This window comes from Ictidomys tridecemlineatus, chromosome X, assembly GCF_052094955.1.
Source record: "Ictidomys tridecemlineatus isolate mIctTri1 chromosome X, mIctTri1.hap1, whole genome shotgun sequence".
Taxonomy (NCBI): Eukaryota; Metazoa; Chordata; class Mammalia; order Rodentia; family Sciuridae; genus Ictidomys; species Ictidomys tridecemlineatus.
In genome coordinates this window covers 21,877,411-21,905,153 of record NC_135493.1, presented here as the reverse complement: position 1 = coordinate 21,905,153, position 27,743 = coordinate 21,877,411, and the positions used below count along the sequence as shown (strand labels likewise).

General features: G+C 38.3%; 1 protein-coding gene across 5 annotated transcripts in view; it reads left to right on the top strand.

Moving 5' to 3' along the window:
- Ocrl (OCRL inositol polyphosphate-5-phosphatase) overlaps positions 1-21,619 on the top strand; it is a 66,317-nt gene extending 44,698 nt beyond the window's left edge. For 4 of the 5 annotated variants that reach the window (XM_078034298.1, XM_040285218.2, XM_078034297.1 and 1 more), the window contains 9 exons: positions 2,024-2,134; positions 3,137-3,302; positions 3,569-3,804; positions 12,095-12,118; positions 15,058-15,174; positions 16,182-16,266; positions 16,901-17,028; positions 18,621-18,732; positions 18,938-21,619. In XM_078034298.1, coding sequence (XP_077890424.1) covers positions 2,024-2,134; positions 3,137-3,302; positions 3,569-3,804; positions 12,095-12,118; positions 15,058-15,174; positions 16,182-16,266; positions 16,901-17,028; positions 18,621-18,732; positions 18,938-19,062 — 1,104 coding nt within the window. In that variant the 3' untranslated portion in view covers positions 19,063-21,619. The remainder of the gene's footprint in view (positions 1-2,023; positions 2,135-3,136; positions 3,303-3,568; positions 3,805-12,094; positions 12,119-15,057; positions 15,175-16,181; positions 16,267-16,900; positions 17,029-18,620; positions 18,733-18,937) is intronic. The other variant, XM_078034295.1, reaches the window with a different exon arrangement.
- The last annotated feature ends 6,124 nt before the right edge of the window (positions 21,620-27,743 follow it).

Below are 27,743 nucleotides of genomic sequence, written 5' to 3'. Positions count from 1 at the left end.
TCTAGACCTTTGCATGTGCTTTTTTGTTTACCCATAGACAAAATACTGTTTTGTGTATAACTTTGCGTATATTGTAAGTAGTCTCATGCCATATGTGATGGTCTGTGACTTGTTTGTGTTTTTTTGACATTTAATAGCATGTCTTCAAAAGCTCTCTATAATATATTACATAAAGATCTAGCTCATTGTACTTTTTTCTAATTCCTAATTTTGTTGGTAATTTGTTTTTCTGAAATGACTATATCAGATGGTGAATTCTTTGGTTTTCCCAGCCTCATTATCCTTAATGTGCCATTAATTCATGTTAACCCACTGAGGAAGGGTTTGCTTTTATTGAGTAACCACTCCATCTTTTGAACTCTTGGGCATGCTATGATTAGAGGCTTTAAAAACCACATTATATTTTCACCACCATTGGCACCAATGACTTGTTAGCAAAGAAGCTAAATGCTCTTTGGCCATTTAATTTCAAAACACTTGCTGTGGGCTGACTGAGATTAAGGTGAGATAGGGTTCCACCCCTGGGCTTGGTACTGTGATCTGTTGATTGATTCTCAGACTTCCAGGGACAGAATTGTCTATAGAGAGCTTTAAAAATGTATTGATGCACGGGTACCCCTAAAGATTGTGATTGGTAGGCCCAGGCACCTGTGATATTTAAGACTTAACCGAGTTAATTCTTTCCAATATTTAATAATTTAGAAAGAGTCCAGCTAGAAGTCCAGCCATCACAGTGAGCAAGTTTTGTATCTTGATGTTCTTAACTATCAGAATATTCCTTGCTTTGAAAACCTTGCAGGTTATTGTCATAAAAAGACATGTAAAATACTTTCTTGAAATAAAAAGTTCACAAATTTTCATGAAAGTATAAAATTCATCTTAACACTGTGTATAATATGGAACCTGGTGACATTAAAGTGATTGATCCTCAGTTCCCTAAGAGTTCTGGTTCAAATATGTAAAAAAAAAAAAAAAAACTTCTCCAGTCTGAGATCTTTGGCTCAGCTTTGATGTTCAGTTTTCCACATCTGTTTTAGAACTTTTTCTGTATACATGAATCTTTTTTAAAAACATGGAATATTGTGCAATTTTTTCTTCTAAGAAAGAATCTGATGTCTCAGTAAGTTAAAATGCTGTTATTTATGTTAACTTTTACCATTGGTTTGTATGAAGTTGTAACATTTTTTAAAAAAAGAAATACGGCTACATCAGGAAGTTAAAGTGCTGTATCAGGTGGGAAATATTTTGATTAATCCAGATGATTTGTTTGTTGCCATGGTTTTACTCCAGGACATTATGTGCTGGCCATTTTCTAAAATGGCCACAGTTTCCATTTACTAACATACCTTTGCTATTATATAATCTGAGCAGTGTTGTTATGATTCTTGGCATTGTGCATAACAGCTAATGGAGTTAAATGCTTTAATCATGTTTTCTGCTGTTTCACTACTTTATGATGATTGTGAAAAACAGTAATAGGTATATTTTGGCACTGTCATTATGTACAATGCAAAAAATCGTTTTTTACCACAATCATCACATTTTCTCAAGTACAAAATAAATTAACAATGGAGCAAGAAAATTTTCTTCCCAAATATTTATTATTACCAAGCTTTTTAACTTAGAGATTTAACTTTTCTAGAAAGTTAGACAATTAACCTTACCTTTACTTTAAAGTGTATGCTTCTGTAATACTTACTAGATTAATTTATGTTTGCTTTAGTAACATTTATTTTAACTTTTTTTAGCTGTAGATAGAGACAATACCTTTATTTTATTTATTTATTTATTTTAGAGAACCTTTGGAGATACAGAAGTTGAGAATACATAAGACTAAAATAAAGATCTGTTTTCTTTCAGAGGAAAGTCGTGGATGAAGCAAGATGTCAAATTTTTAGGATATTATTCATATCACAGTTTATTTTAAATGATCGCTTTAATGGCCGATTGAATTGTTAAATAATCTCAAAGGGAGATGAACTGGGAGCATGTAAGACTGAAAAGAGGGTTTGTTTTCTTTTAGGTGAAGGTAGTGGATGAACGGAGGTATCGGAAAGTCTTTGAAGATATTGTACGCATCATGGACAGAATGGAAAATGACTTCCTTCCTTCCTTAGAACTCAGCAGGAGGGAGGTGAGCAAAATACACAGGCTCCCTGTCTACTGCCCATTGTGATTAGCACAAAGGAGACTATAATACTTAGAAAAGGCATCAAGGAGCCAGGCAAAGGTAAAGGCCTATAGTCCCAGCTATTCCAGAGGCTAAGGCACGAAGGTTGAAAGTTCAAAGCCAGGGTTGGGGCTGTAGCTCAGTGGCAGAGCACTTGCCTAGCATGTGTGAGGCACTGGGTTCAATCCTCAGCACCACATAAAAACAAATAAATAAAGGCATTCTATCCATCTACAACTACCAAAAAATTTTTTTTAAAAAGGAAGTTCAAAGCCAGCCTGGGAAATTTAGCAAGACCTTGTCTCAAAATAAAACAGAAAGGACTGAGGCTAGAGTTCAGTGATTGAGTGCTTGCCTAGCATGCAGGAATACCTGAGTTCCATCCCCATACTAAAAGAAAAGAAAAGAAAAGAAGGGAAAAGAAAAGGCAACAAGGCAAAGTGGTTAAGAGCATGTGTGCTGGAGTTAGAGTACCTCCATTCAAGTCCCAGTATTGCTCTTTATTAGGTGTATGATTACAGGCAAGTGTCTGTCACTCAGTTTCCTTCACTAGATTAAGGGTTAATTGTAAGATGAGTTAATACATGGAATAGCACCTGGCACCTAATAAGGCTCCATATTAGTCACTCTTATTTAATATTTCAGAGTTTATGGTTCATATCTTAGAAACTAAGCTTTGGTCATAGAATAAATGCACTGGACCAAGATGGGTTACCCTCTTAGGATCCCAAAACCAATCAGAGTAGCCTAGAGAAGCAGTAAAAGCCACTTAACTCCTTCCCTGCTGTTGTGAGTTTAATAATGTATGATAGTGTATGATGTGAAGCCGGCTCAGTTGGTGAATGCATATGGAAATTACCTGGTTAATAATTGCCTTATTCTTTATTCATATTCTCTATGGAATAATCCAACTGACTTACTTCCCCTACTAGTGATGCATGTTTGTGTCTGTCTGTTATTCCCCAGTTTGTGTTTGAGAATGTGAAGTTTCGGCAGCTACAAAAGGAGAAGTTCCAGATCAGCAACAATGGACAGGTTCCCTGCCATTTTTCTTTCATCCCTAAACTTAATGACAGCCAGTACTGCAAGCCATGGCTTCGGGCTGAACCTTTTGAGGGCTACTTGGAGCCAAGTGAGTGTTCCCTTTACCATTGTCTCTGCTTGTCATCAACAGTCTCCTCAATGCTTCAACACCCTTGGTTTAACTTCTTGTTTTCTAACCACATGTCTCTTACCGTCCCTGTCATTATATTGGTTATGCCTCCTTTATGTGTCTAATTTCTTCATTTTTGTTGCTTGGTGATTTTTTTTAGAGGACATTTATTCTGTTGGCGTCATACCCTTTTACTTTTCCTTTTGAAGTTTCTATGTTATCATCTATCATCTGTTATATTTCAGATGAGACAGTGGACATTTCTCTTGATGTGTATGTCAGCAAAGACTCTGTGACCATCCTGAACTCAGGGGAAGATAAGATTGAAGATATTCTTGTCCTTCACCTGGATCGGGGCAAAGATTACTTTTTGACCATCAGTGGAAATTACCTCCCAAGTTGTTTTGGTACATCCTTAGAAGCTTTATGCCGAATGAAAAGACCAATCAGAGAAGTTCCAGTTACCAAACTCATAGACTTGGTAAGAAACACCCAAAGACAAGCCTTCTGTACATACACTCTTCGTGATACTTAAGTGATGTCCTTATCTCTGTGCTTTTTGTTTTTAGTCAGGGGACTGTCAAGTGCTACAGAAGAGTGTCACTTTAGCACTTCTTAAGCCTAAGAAAGGAGAGGCTTAATCTTTAGTTAGCTCTTAATGGGAATATAATAGATAATATTAAGCTCACCAAATAAAATTAAAGGCTCCCTTTTCAAAGATACAATGCATATTTGTTAAGGTTTTCATGTGCTCAAGTCACTTTTGTCTCAGTCGGCATGTATGCGAGGCATAATAAGTGGAGCAAGTGGTTATTGTCCTTATGAAGCACATGAGAAAACTGAGGCACAGACATCAACTTGCCCAAAGTCAGATAAGTTAGTGACAAATTTTTCACCTGGGTTTTTCTCACTCCTGCTCCAGTATTCTTCCCTATTCTACATTATTTCCAATCACAGTAAAACTTCACTACTAATAGAAGCCTATAGTAGAACCTTGGAAAACCTGCATCAGAATCCCTGGCAGTTCTTGTTATAATAGAGGTTCCTCCCACTGCTCACTTCTGTCAGCAGAATCAGAATTTCAGGTTGTGGGGCCTCGAATTATGTATTTTATCATCATCCCATTGAGGTTTGATACTTAATGTGACTCAAGAAAAGAAAGGAAGATAGTTCTTGCCCCTAGTCAAGTTATAATATCAGTGTCCTTATGAGGGAAATGTCCATTGTTTTAGAAACATAAATCACCTTGATAACAAGTTCATCCTATTGAGAACTTTTCTTCTAAATGAAAAAAAAAATTATTGGATTTGTGGGCAGACTTCTTTGGGCTACAAAAGTATATTCTTGATCTTTACCCAAGAAAGTAAAGTCAAGTGACAGCCAAACCATTAGTATTCAAATTGATTCTTTTGGCATAGCCAGACCAAGTGATCACATCATCTAGTGGGGAGGGCCAGACCAGTGAGCCAGGCTGCTGGCTTGTCAGAGTGTGATCTGTTCTGTTGCCATGGAGTTGTTTTAGCTGTGACTCTGACAGCAGATTAAAGCACTTGAGTCCAGTCACAGCATTCTTTCTTGGAATTATACTTGTTTCCCTAGAGTCCTCATGACTGTTTTATCTCTGAGAGAGAACCATTTTCTCCAGAAATTCATATCCTGTCATTCTGCTGTTTCTCATGATAATGTTTTTTTCCTCTACACCATATTCCTGCCTTTTAAATTCAGTGTTTCATCTTTTAGAATACATTTGGATTGATTTTTTTTCCTGCCCTCTTCCCTTCATATCCGATACCCTTTACCAGTTTTCTTTGTCCCAGCTTTTTATTGTAAAGATTGTCAAGCATGCTGAAAATTTGAAAGAACAATGCAACAAACCCCCACATGCCTTATACATATATGTGCACATACTTTTTTGATGTACTCTTTGATATTAAGTAATAATATCATGACAGTTTATCACTAAAGACTTCAGCCCATATCTCTTAAGAAAAATGAAAAACTTTTATTTATATGTAATATCATTATTACACCTCAGAAAACAAATGGTAATCCACAAAATCATTTAGCATCTAGTCCATAATCAGATTTTTCCAGTTGTGCCAAGAATTTATTTTATAGCTTTTTGTAGCCCAAATGCAATCTGAGTTCATTAGTACATCTGGTGAAGTATTTGTAGTCTCTTTAAGAGTAGACCAGTTCTCCACTCTTTCCTTTAATAATACTTTTTTTTTTTCAGCTCTGGGATTGAACCCTGGGGCACTTTACAACTGAACTATACCCCCAGCCCTTTTATTTTTTAAAATTTTGAGACAGGTTCTCAATAAGTCGCCAAGGCTAACCTTGAACTTGCAATCTTCCTGCCTCAGCCCCCCAATTTGCTGGAATTACAGGTGTACATCACCAAGCCCAATCTGTTGACTTCTTTTTAATATTTATTTTTTAGTTGTAGTTGGACACAATACCTTTATTTTATTTACTTATTTTTATGTAGTGCTGAGGATTGAACCCAGGGCCTCACACATGCGAGGTGAGCGCTCTGCCGCTGAGCCACAGCCTCAGCCCAACCTTTTGACTTTTTAAGAATCCAGTACAGTTGCCAAGTCAAGGTTCTGCCATTTTCTAAATGTGTCTGATTATTTCTTCTTGGCATATGTTAAATTATCCTTGTATGCTCTCTTTTCCCCTTTTATTTCCTATAAACTGAAACCTAGCTTATTTTTGGTCAGAATTCGTAGAGGCATTATTATGGCCTTTGTAATAATTTTTCCTTATTAATTCTGGAAATGGCTGGAAGGATGCTCAACCAGCATTAAAAATGTTTATGTAGAATTATTATCAGGTAATTCTGCCACATTTGCTCATAAACAGCCAAAATCATTAGAGAATTAATGATTCTGTAGGAAGCCCTCTTCTTTTTGTGTATCAGTTATTCAGTGTTGAAAATAGAAATCTAATCACTTTTAATTACAGAACTTCTCAGTTTTTATTAAATTGGTGTGGTCACCATTTATTCTTTTAACGCTTTTATTTTGTAGATTTGGTGTTCTTATCCTTTTAAAGTCTGTTGCATTTCAGTGTTATTAAATTTCTGTGTCTCATTGATGAGGAAATTACCCATATTAGCATGGGGCAATAAGCAAGTAATCTAAAATAATCAGTACTCCATTCTTAATTCCTTTGTACTCTGTTTTGTCTTAATTAACGATCTAAAATGCTTCTTTAGGTTTAATGTTTGTATTTTTTCCAAGACCCAAGATGATATCTCAAATCCCATGAGATGATGCTATTTAGAGTGGTACCCATCCTTTATTTTGTTATGTACTTTTAAAATTATAATTATAAAACTAAAGAAACACATCAGTCCAGTGCATGTGTTTTCTCTGCATGTACTGTTACAGAAAGATTCTTGTGCCATATCTTTCTCCTAAGAATGAAATAACTGGCATAAATACTTTTCATTTTTCTTTCCCTTCTCAATAACAGTCACTCTGCCACTCCTAGAGTAGTTTGGATTAGCATAAATAGGAAAAAGATGACAATCATCTGTTTGTAATTTTCTTTATTCTTTTCCAGAATTGATAGATTTTTCTGCTTATTAACTAGCATATAAGTAGCAAATAGTAATCAAAATTTAGATTTGGTACACACTGGATATAAAGTAGGATGAATTTTATGTGGGTTCCATAATTTAGTGGTTATGAAAGTATACTTGGATATACAGTATGGCTAACTTGTGAATCATGGTTAGTAGTTTGGTTAGAAATAACCTGAACATTAACTATTTTTACTGTCCAATGTCCACTGTATTTAGTAAATCAATGTTTTAGAAAATCATTTAAAGTGAATGTTATAGAGCTTTTGGTTTGCTTTAACAATAGATTCCTTTCCTGTGCTGCTTACTCAAGCCCTTATATGCTATAAGGGCATATTGATTGACTAGTTAATCTCTGTAAAATCAATCTCAGAATCAGCCTATTTGGGTCTTAATGGATATTTGATACATGTGACATTAACCTGACCTAGAAATAAGTTCAGTACAAGTGAATAAAGTAAATTAGGAAAGTGATTTGGTGTTAGTCATAGAAGTATTTTCAATCCAACTCAAGTACTTAAGAAGCATATATTCATATATTGGATGAACAAGCTCTTCCAGGAGCAAGGGACATCTTGAATAAAGGATAAAAGGTGAAAGTGAAAAGACCACATATGAAAGATTATAAAATTTTCTAGGAGCCAGGTGTAGTGACCCATTCCTGTAATCCCAGTGACTCAGAAGGCTGAGGCAGGAAAATCACAAATTCAAAACCAGTCTTAGCAATTTAGCAAGGCCCTAAGCAATTTAGCAAACCCTGTTTTAAAAAAGGGCTGGGGATGCCAGATTACAGGCACACACCTGTAATCCCAGTGGTTTGGGAGATGAGGCAGGAGGATTGTGAGTTCAAAGTAAATCTCAGCAAAAGCAAGGAACTAAGCAACTCAGTGAGACCCTGTGTCTAAGTAAAATACAAAATAGGGCTGGGATGTGGCTCAGTGGTTAATCGCCCCTGGGTTCGATTCCCTGTTTAAGAAAAAGACTTTCTAGGAAAGAATGATGGTTAAGGATAAAGAACTTGTAAAACTGGTTCTTTAGGATAGGGGCAAGTGATAAAAAGCCACAAAGTCAGCAGATGAGCTTCTGCTTGAGCCCGAGGGCATCAAGAACCTTCAGAAGGCTTTGAGGACTAGCATGTTATAAATCAACATGTTGGGAGAAATATTCTGGTATTGGTTATAGAATAATCTAATGGAAAAGGGTATTAGCCTTGAACTGTCAAATCTGGTTAAAATGGAAAAAAAAACTGAGGAATGAGTGGGGAAATAACAGTTATTTGGGAAATGTCTATTAGGAGAAGAATATAAAAAATTTCAAATAACAACTTAGTGATTAATTTGTCTCTGGTGATCTCTTCACTAGATGTTTACTTTATCCTACTAATGTACCCACTCATTTTATCTGTTAGGTGTCTATTTTGTTCTCTATATTTCATATGTACTAATCATTTTGAGAACTTCAATTTTCATTCAGTTTTCTGCTTTTTAAGTTTGTATCTTCTACCTCTATATAACTCTTTTTATATTATTTTAGCTGCATGTACTACTTTGGAACATTCTCCTAAGGGTAAATGTTGGGGTAAAGAATGATTTGTATTGCATTTGCTATTTGCCAATATTGCCCCACTGGGGAAATCCTGATCTAGGTTCCTTCTTTTATTTTTTTAATATTTATTTTTTAGTTGTAGTTGGACACAATACCTTTATTTTGTTTTTTTATTTTTATGTGGTGCTAAGGATCAAACCCAGGGCCTCGAATGTACTAGGGGAGCACTCTCCCACTGAGCCACAACCCCAACCCTTAGGTTCCTTCTTTTTAGATTTTTTTAAAGTTGTAGATGGACACAATATTTTTATTTTTATTTATTTATTTTTTATGTGGTGCTGAGGATCAAACCCAGGGCCTCATGCATGCGAGGCAAGTGCTTTATCACTGAGCTACAACCCTAGCCCTAGGTTCCCTTTTTAAATGTGATCAAAACAGACTGTTGCAAAGAGTAGGCATCTCTACCCTTTAAAGTTCATTGAATTAAGTATATTAGTAACCTCCAGACCACCTTTGAAGTAGGCTGTTCATCAGTGGAGGTTAAATGATGTTTCTGTTTTCAACATTGAAACTAATGTTGGTTTAAGTGTTTTCTTTTATGCTTCATCTATTTTCTTTAATCTTATACCCAGAGAAGTAAACACTCAATGTAAATTTCCTGCCCCTCCATCAGTATATAATCTAAAGTCCTTTTGAGTCTATTCTTTTATAGAGTTTTGTCTTTCATCCATTTTTTTTCCTAGTGCTGGGGATGGAACACAGAACCTCACACATGGTAGTCAGGTGCTCTATGATTGAGCTACATCCATAGCCTGTCCATTGATCATTTTTTAATAATTATTTTCCCATTATTAATTTTAAGATCTGACTCTCTCCTGCTTGCCTTTAGTGTTCTCTTTACCTCTTTCTCTGCCCTTCAATTTTTCCTTTTCAGAGCTATCAGATTGATCTTTATAATACTTGCTTTGTGGTCTATCACTTCCTTGCTTAAATGTAGTTCCCAAATGCCTGCTGAATACAATCCAAATTCCTTAACCTCTTATTCAAGGTCAGATTTATTTCCCACTATTTTTCTCAATGTTCTCTAGTCACCTCAGCTTATGGTTCCCACAAGGTAGATGACTAACTTCTTCCAAATCTCACCTTGTGATTTATCTTTTCTGTGCCTTTCTTTTTTTTAACAGAGAATAATCATAACTCATTTTATTACTACTAATAAGTTTACTGTGGACAAACAGAAATAGTAAAAATTGCATAAATATAAAGACATAATTTTTCAAGATAATTCTGTGCCTTTCTTTATTTCTGCTTTTCCACATATTTTTAAGTCTGGATAAGTTACCCTGGCAGGCCCTGAACTCCTGGGTTGAAGTGATCCTCCCACCTCAGCCTTTGAAATAGTTGGACTACAGTTATTGCCACCAGCACCTCACTTTCCTCTTCTACTTGTGATATCCCCTCCCCATGTCTACTCCTTAAAATCCTATGAATCAGGGCTGGAGTGTAGCTCAGTGGTAGAACATTTGCCTAACATGTGCAAGGCCTCAAGTTTCATCCCCAACACCATACACACACAAAAATCCTGTGACTTTTAAAGATTAGCGGCCATAAAACTTACATGTGAATTAGAATGGCATCAGGCCATAAATTCTGAGACTCCTTACCCCAACTCAATGGCAAACCAGGATTAGGAAACAACCACATCTTTCTACTTTATGTATCCTCATTTCTCATTGCCCTCCCTGCAAAGGTATTGAGCACAGTACCTTGTACTAGTAGATGGTCACCACTCAAAGATCTTTCAAGACCTGGTTTGACAGGTTAGTGCACCAAATTTCTGCAAAAATCTATTAGGAATATTCTCTCTTTGTTAATAGGTACACCTAAATTTTATAAAATGTTGTCCAGAATTGTATTAAATTAGATGTTTGACACTCAGAATTTTACATTAAAAACTATTACAATACTATAAATAATGTGTACTTTAAAAAGCACAGTTGCTCTGATTATTTCATGTGATATTTAAGAGTCTGTATAAACCCACAAAAGCATGTTTAATTTGTAATGTATCTAACAATACTAAAAAACCTAATGGCCATATACAACAACAGTTTAGGGGAAATGCATTCAACATTACTACTTACAATGTCAGGGAATACATACTTGCCACCACTCCCAGCCCCTATGCATCTCAGTAAGATTGGATTTCTCCTTTTACCTACCAGATGTTATTCATGTGATTTATACTTGAATTCTTAGAGACCCACTGCAAGATCATGAGGAAATCAGTAGGGAGGTGCTGGGAGTATGCCCCACCACCCCTTGAATTTAGGCTGCTTCACTGTACTCTGCGATGAATGCTGTTATCCCTGCTTAGACATGAAGAAACTGAGGCAATATGAAGTTTGATAACTTGCTAAGGTCTCTACAAAACTAAGGAGCAGAAGGAAGATTTGTACCCAGGGTCATCTAACATCAACACCTATGCTCTTTCTATTAATAATGTGGCCTTGCAAGTAAGGGTATTTCACTATCTTTAGCCTGTAAACTGAGAACTGCATTCTCACTTTGCTCCTTCCTCTCCATCCAGGAAGCAGTTACCTTGCTGTCTTTGAGTTATCTGAGGGAGCATGGTGATAATGACCATGGAGTTACTCAGGCCTTGAGTTCCAATCCAAGTTCTGCCACTTACTATATAAGTGACCTTGGGCAAATAATTTAAACTCTCAGAGTCTCAGTTTATTCATCTGTAAAATGGGAATAATACCTGCTTTACATTCGTGTGCAGATTAAATGACATCACTTAAAAATCATTGCATTGCTCCTGGTACATTGCAGATGTTCCTTAAGTGGTGGTGGTGGTGATGGTGGTGGTGGTGGTTATTGCTGCTCTTACTATAATTGAATTGTAATAATTCAATTGTAATAATCATAATAATTTGATTGTAATAATAGCATAAAATACAGGAATGATATAGAAGCTACTTTCTTTTCTCTCTTCTGCTTCTCTTTTTGTTCTTATATCCTCTAAGAAAACAAAAAGAGGATAATGATCCACAAAGGTCTGAAATGAAATTCATTTACATTTCAGAGGAACTTTCAAATCTGAGGCCTCTAGGGGCCTTTGAGGAGAGGTATGAGGAGATTGAAAGGAATTTGGGACACTGTTCAGGAGGCTAGCTAGAGTGAGTTGTATGGCAGTGGAAAAGAATGTACTTTATCATTTGCTTCTGAATGGTCACTGTTGGGCCCACACCAAACTCAACTCTTCCATTGAGGTTGCATTATGGTGAGGTAAGAAGCTGCATAGTGTAGCAGTTGAACAGGAAGAGACATCAGTGGGTATTTGGTTTGGCCAGACTTTGGCACAAAAGTCTAGTCCTGCACAAATATGTTTCTCCAGGGATATTCTCAGTAAATTGCACAAAAATTTAATATGCATTATAGAGAAGTTTGCATATGGAGAATGTGTTCCATTTTCAACAGTCATAATTTATTTGAAGAATTCAAAGGTTTTAAAAGAATATGAATTTAGTTGAGCTAGTGAGTTCTAATACTGATCTGTTTCCAATTCTGTAATAAAATTCTAATCATTTTCTATCTGTCAATGACTTTTTTCCTGCTCTGCTCTCAGGAAGAAGACAGCTTCCTAGAAAAGGTAATCCAATCCATTGGTGGTTATGAGAGTTTCCTTGTGCTTGATTAACACTTAACTGTGGTCCCTGGAATTTGTCCCTAGGTGTTCCCATATCAGAGACCTCTGACTCGGTGAGAATCCCCTAAAGTCCTGCTAGCTGTATGTAAATGTATTTGAAGTATAGGAAAGATGTTACTGCATCAACCACATTATTAAGAGATAATACATAAAAGCAATACAACTCAAGATTCCAGATTTGGGGTGGGGGTGTTTGAGGGTTTTGTGATGCTGGGGCTCAAATCCAGAGTCTTGCACGTATGAGGCAAACACTGTCACTGAACTAGGTCCATCCTAGAGCTGTCTTGAATGTATCTGCTCATGAGTTGAAGGAGGAAGGTACCACTTAGCTGTCCTATTTCCAAAGATAGTAAAGCCAAACAAATACATTTCTGTTGCATTGAGTGGTTTTGGGTTAATGGTAATAGTGATTAATTACTAAAAGAATACAGTTATGGATAAGAAATGAAGCAGGGACTAGAATTGTGGAGCTGAACAAGGTCATAAGAGATCGTCTGATGTGGGGCAGTAGGCACTAGAACCCAGGTTTCCTGCATTCCCAGTAAAGTTCTCCTTCTTCAGTGCCTCACAGCCTCTCCATCTTCAATGGACAGTGGCCAGCTCTACAGAGGGCTGTCAAGTAGAGGAGCATGGGCTTGGTGAACAGTCTCCAGCACTTTCATATAGTATCTAATGGGACACCTCCCTATTTGGTGGCATCAAATGAGTTTTGACAGTGGGGATGCTGTATTATTTTGTGCTTTAATTGTTAGCACTAAGGTTATAAAAAATGGACTTAATAGACACCAAATGTGTCTGTTGAAAGAAGGCAAAGTCCCTTCGTTTTCCTTCAAAGCTCAGAATAAAAGATAATTTGTAGAATTTTTTAAAATTATTGTTTCTTTCTCCATTTTCTTACTGTGTCTTTCTCTAGACTTCAGAGATGCAAGTATGACATTTTGTATTATCTCACATGAATTTGAGAATGGATAGTGGATGGGACATATAGCCTACTGACATTCTTTAAAAATATTTTTATTTTTTGTTGTAGTTGAACACAATATCTATTATTTATTAATTTATTTTTATGGGGTGCTGAGGATCAAACCCAGGGCCTCACATGTGCTAGGCAAGCACTCTACTGCTGAGCCACAACCCCAGCTTCTAACCTACTGACATTATTATTAACCTTTTTAAACCACTAAGATTTGAGACAGCTCTGCTTCCCAGTCCTTCCCTGTTAAGAGTAGTCTAAACTCTGTCTGTTCCTCTTGGTCAGTGTCCTGTGTTTGCCTCAGGACCTTAGTACATTTTCATAATAAGGCATTGAATGCTAGGTGTTTTAATATTAAAATACATGAATCAGTGTTGAATAATTTATATATTATGAGTTCAGAGGCATCTGCTAAACAATATGTACATGTGTTGCATTTGGTCCAGAAAGAAGAGTACATTATGGACAGTGCTTTGGCTCAGACACCATGTGGATACCTGCACTTAATACTTGCAACCAGAAAGAAGTCAATGGTTGAGCCACTGATGGAAGTTCTGGCAACTATAGGGAACATTAATATCAAGTGATAGAATCCCAAGGGAAAGAAAGAAAGGAAACAAAGCAAATATATATATATATATAGACTTTAAATGGTAACCAACTGTCATGCTTCCTTCTCTTTCTTATTACCTTACAAAGACACAGTGGCCTTAGAAGATCATCAGTGCTTATTAAAGAACACTGTGTTAAGAAGAGACCTCAATGCTGCTATAATATACATGGTCTCTGTGAGAATAGTAAAATGTTTATTTTTTTCCCTTAAAGATACATGGATAGGGGTTGTGGATGGAATTTACAGGTTACACAATGTTGGGCAAGGGTTTCCTAAAGTTGAATATATATAATGAGCTAAACATATGGGAGAAAGGAGGATGCCAAAGATTCATCAGGATTTCATCACCAGGATTTTTCTGAAGGCTGCCTTCAGAAGCCTTTTAACCTATTTCAGACATCTTTTTCATATAATTTCTATTTTGCTACATACATAGAAGGTTTTTCCTTTTGGGAGGTTTTTGTGTTTTGAGTGCTAGGGGATAACTAAGTTTATTTCCTGGCCATTTTCAAGCTCAAATTTATTGATCTAATTGAAATAACACTTCTGGATTTTTTTTTCTCTTACATTCTTTCAAAAGAATCAAAAAGATAGTAGAAAGGTAGGTGAAAGGAGTAAAATCTCCTAGAAATCTTTAATGAGTTATGAGTATAAACAACAACTTCTGTACTTAGACCCTAGACTTTTCATGATATTTCTGATTATTCACTTGCTGTATTTAATTTACTATTTTTCGTTCTTAAGGTTTATGAGTTTATTGCCTTAAGATTAAAACCTGTATTAAACCTGAAGTATTTATGCCTGTGGGTCTAATGTGGACAATCGTCTTTAATTCCTGAGAACCAAAGAACTTCCTTTAAAGCATCAATGTTAAAATTTGTGGTAAAACTGAAGGAAGAATAAGTTAAAAGTAAACAGAAACCTACCTGTAGTCACGGTTTCTTAAAAGTACTTATTGATGATTGTAACAATGTTCACAAGTCAAGGGTGGACCCTATCATGACTGTTTTGCTAAAGTATTGATTCTCAGTGTCACCCTTGAAAGGATTTATAACACAGAATGCATCCATGTATTAAAATCTAAACCCAAGTGAAACACTTGATGACTGAATGAAGCATTTAATAAAGGAGATCCTTTAACTGTGGGAATCTGTGTCAAGGGATGTCCCCAGTGAGGAAAAAAGTAAAACATCCTAAGATATACAGATCACATTGTACCCAGCATGAATAAAATTCAAAAGAGATTAAGTCTTTATTCTGAGACCCTTTTAATTCTCATCCTTTTGCATCTATTAGGAGAAATCTCTTCTGCAGATGGTTCCCTTGGATGAAGGTACCAGTGAAAGACCCCTTCAGGTACCCAAGGAGATCTGGCTTCTAGTAGATCACTTATTCAAATATGCCTGTCACCAGGTAAGTAAGAGTAGGCCTTCCTTGCAATTTTAGGTTTATGTGCAAGTCTCATAGGAAGTTCTAAGACCTCACATCACCATAGTGGTTTTTTTAATATTTTAAAATACTTTTATTTATTTATTTTTATGTGGTGCTGAGGATTGAACCCAGCACCTTACACGTGCTAGGCAAGCATTCTACTGCTGAGCCACAACCCCAGCCCTATCATAGTGTTTTTAAACTTCCCCAGGCCACCTCCACACAGCAGCACTGTCAGATTGCCTGCATGGGTGGAAGCATCCCTATTAACAGATGTGACAACTAAAGTATCTGAGCTAAGTGGTTTACCTAAGACCATGGTCTAAGTACAGTGGCAGAGCCAGAACTAGAACTGAGAATGCCTGTCTCCTGACTCTGCACATTTTTCTGAGTACCTTAGTTTGTAATGCCCACTTTAGCTGTCAAATAGCCTTATCGACTTTAAACTCCAAAGCAAACTTTAAGCCCATTTCTTTAACTCGGTCCTGATATTTCTTTTAAATATTTTACATCAGATCTAAAACACTAGCCACCCTGACACATTACTCCCAAAAGGAGAATTCTTTTGGACTGAATTGGAGGGTAACGTTCTCTTATCTACTGAAGAGTAATATAACATGAAATCAGGGTTAACACAGATATGGCATTTACTCCTTCCCAGCATTTAGTAGTGTCAGTATTTGAACATGGTTATGCTGTATGCACTCTGCCTTGTCCAGAGGCTGTCAGTGGGACACCTAGTTTCCTGATCTGACCACTATTCTTTTGCCCTGTCAGGAATAGACTAAAACCACTGAAGATCTTTTTCTTGTTTGAAATAAAATTTTACATGGATTGTAGAGATGATTTAGAGGAAAAGTGCTATTTTTAAACTTCCATTCCTAATTATTAATATACATACCACCCTCCCTTTTGCTTTCTGCTGAGATCTTCAGAACCTAGGGGATGATTATCTTGCCTTGTTCCCTTCATTCTGACTTCTTTGGTAGGAGGACCTGTTCCAAACTCCTGGAATGCAGGAAGAGTTACAGCAGATAATTGATTGTCTGGATACCAGCATTCCTGAGAAAATTCGTATCCTTTCTACCCAAGCAAGGCTTAAGAAGCTGGATACCCATCCAGCTTAGCCAAACTCTTCTTCCCGCCTACATTTGATTTTCGTATTTCTATATTTATTTTCCTTGTAGTTGTCTTTTATTATAAGATAATCACTAACTATCCAGTTGTTTCTCAATTTCTTTCAGTAAATTTTGACCTCTCTGTGTGTCATGATATTAATAAGGGGAATCAAGGGTAGGTAACAATGAATTTTAATAAGCATAGAACATAAGAACCACAGCCCCATGACTGTTTTCCTTAAGCCTATCTTTCACTCCTGCCTCCACATGTACTGTCATTAGGAGAGGAAGAAGAATGGGAAACACTGGCAGTTAGTTTATAGGATTGTTCCAGTGGGAACTCCCATTCTGTTGTCTCTAAATTCCTCTGAGTCTGAAATTGGGCCAAGTCTCCCGGAGTCTTTGACCAATTCTGTAACAGCTCAGTTGGAGGGTACCTGGACCAATAACATATCAAACCCAAGTTAGGTTTGGTGTGACCTGAATTCAAGGCGGAAAATGTCCCTTCAAGAGCTTGCTGAAGGGAGCCAGCTGGGACTCTGAATGGCCTTTTTCCTGGAACCTCTTTCCCTTGACTTAAGGTGATTCAGCTGGCAGTAATCACTCTGTGGCTGAAGCACTGCTCATTTTCTTGGAAGCCCTGCCAGAGCCAGTTATCTGTTATGAGCTATATCAGCGATGTCTTGACTCTGCTCATGATCCTCGAGTCTGCCGACAGGTGAGTTTTATTGATCTGAGGATATGTTTGGGGCAGGTTCCCCACAGAGAAATCATCAGTTTTACAAAGCCTGAGAGTCATCCAGCTGCATGGTAGGATGGGTCTGGGTCTGTTATTCAAGACAGGACACCAGCATTTAGAGTTGATAAATTTTAGGTTATTTCCGATTATATTTGCCACTTTTTTTCCCAGTTGGCCTATTTCTGTTCACAGAAAACATAGTGAAGTGGAAACCTCTACTCTGAGTTAAGATTGGTGAAGTTGATTTTACATGGCATTCTGATGGTTATTACCAAAAAGGGTGGGTGATATTTGGAAGGAAGTCTTGAGTCTTCTTGGTGTATTTTTAATCTTAAAATGACCTTGATGCACAGTAGCTGATACTATCTATACATCAAACTAGTGAGTGTTGGGGGGAAGTCCTCAGTGATGCTATTGTAGAGAATAGCATTCAGTTTGACTACTTGTCTGGAGAATGGGAAAAGAATGGATTAACACCTACCTTCTTTTGGGGGGGAGGGTTTATTTAATTTTTTAATTATTATTTTTTAATTTGCTCTTTTTAGATACACATGACTATCAGGTGTACTCTGACATATTATACATACATGGAGTATAACTTATTCTAATTAGGATTCCATCTTGTGATTGTACATGATGTGGAGTTTCATTGGTCATGTGCTCATATATGAACATAGGAAAGTTCTGTCCAGTTCATTATACTGTCTTTTCTATTGTCATCCCCCCCCTCTTCCTTCCTTCCTCTTTGGCTACTCCAATGAACTTCTACCTTCTTTTTTTAATTCAAATTCTTTTTTTCTAAAAAATTGTACATATTTATAGGGTATAGTATGTTAATTCCATATAGGTAGAGAATGCATAGTGATTAAATCAGTATAATTAACATTGTCATCTCCTTAAGCATTTATCATGTCTTTGTATTGAAAATATTTGAGTTCCTCTCCTCTGATCCTTTAGAAAATGTGTAATAAGTTGTAAACTCCAGCCACCTTACCATGCTATAGAAAGCTAGTACCTACTCTTCCTATTTAACTGTATCTGGTCAGATGACCTTCCTCTGTTGCCCCACCCCCACCTCCTTCCTGGCCCCTGCTGACCACTATTCTGCTCTTCCCTTCTACGAAATTAACTTTTTAAGTTTCCACATATGATCTTTTTTTTTCTTTTTTTATTTTATGGGTACTTTTTAGTTATACATGACAATAGAATCAATTTGATATAATTATACAAGCATAGAATATATCTTATTCCAATTAGGACCCCAGTTTTATTGATGTACATGATGGTAAGATTCACTGTAATACCTACCTTCTTATGTAGAACTGCGTGCATATAAATCTGTGATGACTGTATAGCCTGGTCATTGAGTGAGGGACCAAACAATATGACCATTCTTACTTAGAAGATATAGTTTGGAAGGTATTATGTTGGTCATGAGTAATTAATGGAAGGCAGTGACAAACAGGGTCTACAAGGATTGGATTATAAACTACTTTTATTGAACCTATAAATTCTTTTTACTCCCTTCTTCTACCTGTTTTCCTCACTGCCCACCCCCTTTTTAAAAACAGGTAATTTCTCAACTGCCAAGATGCCATAGAAATGTTTTCCGTTACTTGATGGCATTCCTTCGAGAACTCTTGAAATTTTCTGAGTACAACAATGTCAGCGCCAACATGATCGGTAAGGGTACTTCATAAGAATGGTTACATGAGAGTGTTTGTGGACAATAATCTGTGTATCATTTATATTTTATACCTTATGGACGTTCAAGCACATGACAGTCATTTCATTCCTACTGTCTTTGTCCCCTGGCCTGCCATCCCTGAGGTTTTGCTAACATCATATCTGACAAAGCTTTTCCCCTTTTCTTTCTCTTGCCCTCTAGCCACTCTCTTCACTAGTCTTCTCCTAAGGCCTCCACCCAACCTTTTGGCAAGACAGACTCCAAGTGACCGCCAGCGTGCCATCCAGTTCCTTCTGGGCTTTCTGCTTGGGAGTGATGAAGACTAAGTCTTTTCTTCTCCAAAATTCTAGAGGAGAAAGATCTTGGGCTCCAAGTATTTCAGAATGATTTGAGAAGGCGTGCCACAGGAAGGGTCTATTGCAGGATCTCAGGTTCTGTTAATAGTGCAAAAGAAAGAGTTTCTTAATCCCTTCTTTACCATATTCTACACAGCAAAATACTTTTAGACTTATATTGCCAAGCCAAAGTTACCATATTTTGGTGTTTTTGTGTTTTCTCTTTATAAGGCAAAGAAGTCTGTATTTACACTCCTTTACCTAGGGATATATTTGTTGCCCTTCAACCCAATTGTCATGATTGTCCTTAGTCATAGGCCTAGACTCTAAGGTGTTTCCGTTCTAGGCCTATAAGCACTACTTCCTATATCTCAGACTTGTCTGTAGTCCTTCATATAATGCACTTTTGACCCACTCCTCCCCATGTCACTCCTTTGCACTCCCCTTCACTCATTCTATGGCTTCAAAGGAAGCCTGGATGAGGCTAATGACTCCTTGGATGTCCTTAACAGTGAGTTCAATGTTTGTAAGTGGTCATTACATGCATTTGTGCATTTCTACTACAATGGCATCTGTATGTCACTGTTATTGGCCTTTTTGTGGATCCGCACTGGGTGGAACCATTTTTCTTGTCTCAGATCACATTTAGTAACATAACTTTAGGAGTTATAGAGGTGGCATCACATTGATATAAGAGAATCACAGTCAGAGTGGAAACACTTTGAATATTTCAGGAGTGAGAGTATTCACATTTGATAAGTCCTGTTTCCTACTCTCCCTTTCCTAGTATTATTTACATTTTATATGAGGATCAATCCTGGGTACTAGGGGACCCATCTCCCACTTGGAAATCCACCTCTAATGGTGGGCACAGTGGTACATGCCTGTAAATCCCAGCAACTTGGGAAACTGAGGCTGGAGGATCGCAAGTTTGAGGCCAATCTCAGCAACTTAGCGAGACCCAGTCCCAAAATTTAAAAAAATACTGGGAATGTAGCTCAGTGGTAAAGCACCACTAGGTTCAATCCCCAGTGCCAAAAGAAAAGAAAGAAAAAAAAAATCACCTCCAGAGCAACACTTGCCATTTTCACTACATTGTAAGAGGGAGTCTGTGTGTCTCTAGCAGGCCCCTATGGAGCTATTGCTCCACCCACAACAAGGATATTGAGGATAACCCTTAGAACCCTTCTTCTATCTTCTGAAGTACCAAGGGACATGTGTTACCCCATCCCAGCGGGGCTGACTTTGAGCTCCATATCTGGCTCCTTCAAGTAAAGGATGTAGAAGACTCCCTTTGGCTCCCAGTCACTTGTATCCAGTACTGTGTAAGAGAGATTGATCAGTGAGACCAACCATAAACCTTGCCTTGCTCACCCAAGATAACCCTCTGAATGTTTCATTCATTCAAGCTTTATGGGACAGCCTTTTAAAAAATGAATTTGTTGATTGACAAACAAGCCACCAGCCACTGACTGCAAAACTCCCTGATGCAATTGACTTCCTCCTGGTTTTCTTTCATTAAAACCACTCCAAGCTGATTTACTCTTCCCTGTTAACATTAGATTCCAGGAGCATAATATATAGACTGTGCAATCTTGGGCTTTGATTCCTTGACTCTTCTAGAGCATCCAATGAGAGGGCCAGGGGAAACTCTACCACTGAATGGTTCTTCGATTCTCCAATCTCTTGAAAGTTGAGTTCTTTGGGGGAAGAAAAGGTATGTATACTGTGATATACTGGTTAAACCCTTTCCTGATTGGGACTGAGAGAAATTAGAGTCAAACTACTGGTGCCAGATAGCTTAAGGTCTAATAGGTCAGGGCTGGTGGTGAACTTAGTTAATGGAAGACTGAGAGCAGAACAGTTTTGTCATCTCCAGTAGTCCACAAAGTGATCACAGAAAGAGGCAGGTAATAGAAGCTAGATAATAGGAGCTGAGACAGAGTCCTAACACAGGGAAGTGGTTTTTGGGGGCCTGTTTTCTAATGTGTTTCCAACTTGGGGTCTTTGGGTAACCAAGTGTATGGTGAGTAGGAGCTCTGTGCAGCACACATATAGCTCTCTTTCTTAATCAGGTCAAAGCACTAAGTGGTTTACTGCCTCAACCTTTTTTCCAGCTCATTCTGGGATATATACAGGGTTGAGGGTTTTAGACAATCTCTAGGCACAGGAGAGAAGACAGACCAGACATAAGAAATCTGTTTCCCTCCCATGCCTGTCCCAGCATCCCACCCTCTAATTCCTAAGTCCACCAAGGTACTATTTCGTAGTCTCTCCAAATTAAGGATTTCAGATTCAACTGGTAGGGAGGAACTCTGCACCTGTTGTTTTAGGATGAAATGGTTCAAACCCCTGAGGTGACATTGCATTAGCCTCCCTTTCACTGTTTTCTGATTCTTATTCTGTAATTGTTTGTTATATTTCCCCCAAAACGTCTTAATCACTAAGCAAAGCTGCTAGTGGGATTCTGTATTTTGTGTCATCTTTTTTATTATAATTTATTGCAAATTCTTTTCTGAATAAATATATGTTGTGTGAAAAATCAAAATGTGATATTGGTGAAAAAGAACTGAGGAGGGAAGCTTATATCACTGGGTCTCACTTGATTTTGCTATAGTCTGCATCAGATATGCCTTTGCTGTGGTCATCTATCTTACAGGGATGTATCATTTATAGGAATTCTCAGGCTGAGACTGTAGCTTAGTGATAAAGCATTTGCCTAGCATATGCACAGCCTTGAATTTGATCCCTAGCACTGAAACAAACAAACAAAAATTCTTTTCAGTGTATTTGCTCACAAAGATGAGAAGCCATGTATTTTTAGAAGCCAATAAAGAAGTAACACTGGCCAGGGGTATAGCTCAATGGTAGAGCCCTTGCCTGGCATGCTCCAGGCCCTGGGTTTCATCCCCAGCATTGCAAAACACATTTTAAAAAGTCATATGCTTTCACTGGCCAACCAGATACCCTTATTTTAATCCTAAGCATTCAGGAACAAAAGGAAAGGATGTAGATCATTTTGTTAGATTGGGGCTGTTGCCCAGACTGGCCTTGAATTCCTGGGCTGAAAGGATCCTTCCTCAGCCTCCTTTGTAACTGGGACTACAGGTACATGCCACTGCACCCAGCTGTATGTTGAAGTTTAATGCACATAAATTTCACACTAGGTCGGATCCATGATCCTTCCAGCCTCAGAAGTTTGACAAACTCTTAGCATACATATTTGGAGAAAACCCAGTTGTCCTTGTTGACATAACCTCAGTAAGTTAACCATGACTCCAAAAGTGCTTGTTTTCACATAATTCATTTTGCAGCTTTTGAAAGCCAGCTTTGAATTTTTATTATCTTTTGGAATGATGAAGTACATAAATTTAGTACTTTGGGAGTCTCTAATCTAAGCTAACACTTAGAGAGGATACCCTGGATCTGAGCAGGGTGCCATTGTTTCCCAGCAAATCTCCATTATGAATTTGTAGTTCTGATTTCATTCCCTTTGAGACTGAAGAGGCCTCAGTTGGAGGCTTCTTCTCAACCAGGGCACTCTTCCAGTTCCCTCTAACTGTGAGCTTGACCCTGATGAATGTGCTGACTCAGTGTTATCAGGAATAGTTTTTCTAACCCCACCCAAATGCTTGGCAGAAGAAGGTGTTTCATTTTGAGAGTGACCTCCCTCCCCCTCAGTAGCATTTTTCCCCAGTACTGGGGAGTTAGCCCAGGGGTACTTTCCCACTGAGGTACATCCCTAGTCCTTTTTTATTTTGAGACAGGTTCTCTCTAAATTGCCAATGCTGTTCTCAAACCTGAAACTCTCCTGCCTCAGCCTCCCAGGTCACCGGGATTACAAGGTGTGCACCACTGCCCCTGGCAATGCCCAGCCGTTTTTACACAGTGACTGGCAGTGTGGCATAGGAGGCATGATAAACATCCTTTCCTGAGGTTGCAGGAAACTACATCCTGAATATTGGGTTTCTGTTACAGGAGATCCCTTAGGGCCTGTCTGATAGCAAGGCAAGTTGAAGAATTGGCTCTTAGTGTTCCCTAATAATCCAAAGCTGCACACTGTAACTGTGAAATCACAAAATGTCTGGGAGAGAAATTTAGTGCTGACCTAATTCAATCTCATTGTTTAAATGGGGAAAGTCTTGGGACAATGATTGACCTAAAGTCACTTAGGTTAGTGACATGGTACAGCAGAGTGGGAAAAAAAAAAAAAAGCTTGAGCTTTGAAGTTAAATCTGGTTCAATGAACACTCTTAACCTAAACTCCCCACTTAACATTTTGCCATAATTGCTTTATCTCAAAGGGGTCTGATTTATTGCATGTGACTTTGGACTAGGTAACCTCTTGTTTTCTTGCCTATAAAATGGAATAGGCATAATATTGATCTTATATGATTTAATTATGTGAGTCTCTTCATTTCCTTGTTAAAAACCTTTCAGGGGCTTCCCAGTACATTTAGAATAATATCAAAACTTTCCCATGGCCTACTAGACCCTGCATTAAGTGAGAAATAATTAAAGTTCCCAGCATAGTACCTTGCACATAGAAGATGCTAAATAGATTCCCACTTCCCCAGCTTTCTCCTCTGTTATATTGACTGAACTTAATGCTTTACATCTCCCTTTTGATGATAACCTTGTCAGGTAGGTAAGATCAGGCCAATGGTCAGCCTGTTCAACTCCCCCACACACACCAGACATGCCATCACACACTTTTTATAGTTCTGTATTTTAGAATTTTCCCATAAACCTTTTTGTTAATGAGGGTGAGGTATAAGTCAAAGAATGAATAACAGTTTACTATTGCCAACATGTGACACTTGGTTACCCCCAGCTTCAGGAGCCACACAAGCTGCTCTGCCCATTCTTCCCTGCTGGCCTTTTGTTCTTTCCTGTGGAGCTTTGCCTTTTCCTGGGTGCCTAGCTTCTGACTTGCCTTGTGTGTAAATCCCTCTTTCATTATGACCTTTGCTATTTGGGCCTTGTCTAACTTCTCACCTGAATTGACTTTTTACCTAGCCAGTGCTACCTTCTCTCTCATCTCCTGGTGATGAGATCAACCCCTCCAGATCCCAGAGCAAAGAAGAGGGGCTTGCTTGTTCCTTGATGCTTTGAAACTGTGGTTTTGTGTTGTTCACTTCCTCCATCTTCAATTTAAGTGAGTGGTTCTTGATCCTGGCCACTCATTACAGTCATATGGGGCTGTGATTGTCTCTGATCCCCAAACTGGCAGCATCAGCATTACCTGGATACTGTCTAAGTCAGTGGTTCTTATCATTGGCTGCACAACAGAATTTCCTGGGATACTTAAAAAATAAGGAATAAAGTTTTATTTTGATTCAGTTCTGGAGACTGAGAAGCTCAGGAGCATGACACTGGCATCTTCTTAGCTTCTGGTGAGGGCCTCCTGCTCCTTCAACTCATGGCAGAAAGTGGAAGGACAAGAGAGCATGTGCACAAGTGAGAAAAAGGGGCTGAACTCCCATGATAGCTAATCCATTTCCAAGAGAAGGGCATTAATGTATTCACAAGGGCTTCATTACCATGACTCAAACACCTTCCACAAGACCCCATCTCCAAATAGAGCTATACTGTGGATCAAGCCTCATCTTGAGTTTTGCTGAGGACAAACCATATGGGGAGTGGCGAGAGTTTGCATTTCTAACAAGTTCCAAGGTAATGTTGAGGGTACAGGTATAGGGACTATAGATTTTGCCAATTCGGTTACTGACTTCCACAACACAGTTGTCATTACCTAGTTCCCAGTTGTCCTCTCTATCTCAATACCCCTGCCATCATCCTTGGTGACTTCAGTGTCTACATTAATACCATTTGTTTCAGAGGCCCTGAGACCTTCACTTCCACTCTTTTAGCTATCAACCCAGTACATAGCTTTTCTGCAAGCCTAGCCACATATTACCCTGAAAGGGCCAGAGCTCTTAAATCAGCCACTTCTACTTTTTCATGCTCTTTAAGCGTCTTCTTTGTCCTAACTAGGAAGTCCATTTTTTCAAACAATTTCACTCTGCTTGTCCATTAATTATTTTCATGGCATCTTATCACTTACAATGGCTTTAAATGCCAGCTCTAATGTCCCTGAGTCCAAATATGTATTTCCAACTGAAAGCTCTCTTCTGAGTTTCTGTCCATTATGTCCAATTAGCTAGGTGACATCTCCCCTTAGATAAGTCATAGGTATCTCAAGCTTTAAATATACATAATAGATTTCTTTTATTTTGAATTCTTCTAACTTCACTGAACTCAGATCCTCTATCAGTCATCCCTCATCTCAGAGAATGTCAGTGTCATCTACCCAGTTGCTTATTCTAAGCATCTAGGAGTTAGCCTTGGTTTCTCCTTGTCCCATCAACTCCACCTTGATGACAATGCCTGACATTCATCACCTCCACTGCTAATATACTGATCCAGATCACCATCATTCCTCACGTGGACAGTTGTAATAGCCTTCTACCTTGTTGTCTGTCTACCTTTGCTGTCCTTCAATTCATTCTACAGCAGGCAGCATGACTTGAGAGCATCAATATCACCATTCCTCCCTCTCTTGATAACCCTTCAGTAACTTCTCAGTCACTGAATTCCTAATGAACATAAATGTCATAGTAGGTCATATTTATAATTAAACCTAAATTTTCCCATGGTCCTCTAGGCCCTGCACTGGTGGGTGCCAAATCTCTGAATTAGAACAAGATATATTTCATGCTTGTATAATTATGTCAAAATGGATTCCACTGCCATATATAACTAAAAAGAACCAATATTTTTTTTTAAAAAAAGAATCACCTGGAGACATTGTTAAGTGGGTCCCATGCCCCATGTTTCAGTCAACTTTGTGCTGATGTGACCAAAACACCTGACAAGAATATTGTAGAGAAAGAAAAGTTTATTTTGGCTCATGGTTCAGACACTCAGTCCATGGTTGGTGGACTCTATAGCTCTGGGCCGAAGGTGGGACAGGACATCATGGCATAAGGGTGTGGCAGAGGAAAGCAACTCAAGACATACTAACCAAGAAGAGAGAGAGCTCTTGGTTAGTAAGAGAGCTCTGCTCACCAGAAACAAAATATAAACCCCAAAGGCACACCCCCAGTGACCTACTTCCTCTAGTCACACCCTACTTGCCTACACTTACCACCCAATTGGATGAGCAGTGAATTAATCCACTGATTAGATTACATTTCTTTATTCATTTCACCTCTTGAAATTCTTGCACTGTCACACATGAGCTTTTAGGGGATACTACATATCTAAATCATAGTACACCACTCTCTGAAATACTGATTAAGTAGGTTTGAAATGAGGCACAGGAGTCCACATTCTGAATAAATACCTAAGAGCATCTTGATGCAGGATTGCTTGGACCACACCTTGAGGATTATTACCCTGAAGGATCCTGTCCCTGCGTACTAGTAACCTTTCCCCAGCCCTGTCAATATGACACTCTTCTTGTACCCCTTCTAGTGAGCTGAGAGCTCTTTCCCAGTTCGGAGCCTTTGTACATACTGTTTTCTCTACCAAAAAATTAATTCCCTACCCACTCACCTTTCAGGATGCCTCAGCCCCCATCTTTGCTATACATAATCGTATCACCCACCCTTTGCCATTCACTTTTTTCTACTCCCATTCCTGAGCCTTTTTTCATGGCTATCTGGCTAACTGCCCCTGGGCCTACCATATGTGGTTGCACAATTCTCCTTTTCATCTCTTGCTGAATGTTCACCTACTTGCTCCACTGGGACTAGGGAGGCAGGAAACTGTAGTGGTTCTTCACACAGGCTCCAGGAGCTAGAATGAATTCAAATTCCAGCTCTGCCACTTCCCAGATGTATGATATTGAGCAAAAATTAATTGACCTCTCTATGCCTTGATTTATACATCTTTTTTCTCTAGCTTTATTGAGGTATAATCGACAGATGAAAAATGTGTATATTTATCCATGTCTTAGTCTCTTTCGCATTGCTATTAACAAAATACTGGTGGCCAAGTACTTTATATTAGAAAAGAGGTCCATTAGCACAGTTTTGGACATCTAGTGCCAGCATGTGGGCAACTTTGGTGAGCGCCTTTTGGTTACATCACAACAGGGTGAATGGCATCATGGCAGGAGCACTCCAAAAGAAAAAGATCACATAGCAATGCAGGAAACGAGAGATTCAGGGGCCACTTTTTATAAAAAACAACCCACTGTTATAATTCAAGTTCCTCAAGAACCACATCAATCTCCAAATCACTTAAATCACCTTCTACTTTGTTCCACCTCTTTGAGGTTGCTACCACCTCAACACTGTCACACTGAGAATCAGGCTTCCAGTTCATGAACCTTTAGGGTACACATTCAAACCATAACAATCCACACCTTAGAATAAAAGTAATAGTATCTTTCTTCAGGATTGTCAGGATGAAATCAGTTAATATGTTTAAAGAGCTTGGAATAGTGCCTGGTGAATAAATAGTAAATGGCAGCTAGTATATGTAGCCCAAAACACTCTATTGGCCTCCTGGCTCAGACCCCTCTCCTACTGCCCTTCAAATCTCTACGGGTGACTACATTCTTTAATTTGTGAAAATATCAAAGCAGTCCAACAGAAGCAGCCCTCTCCAAGCACTGCCCTGCACATCAGAATGTCTCTAGCTTTACCTTTTTTGCCAAGGCC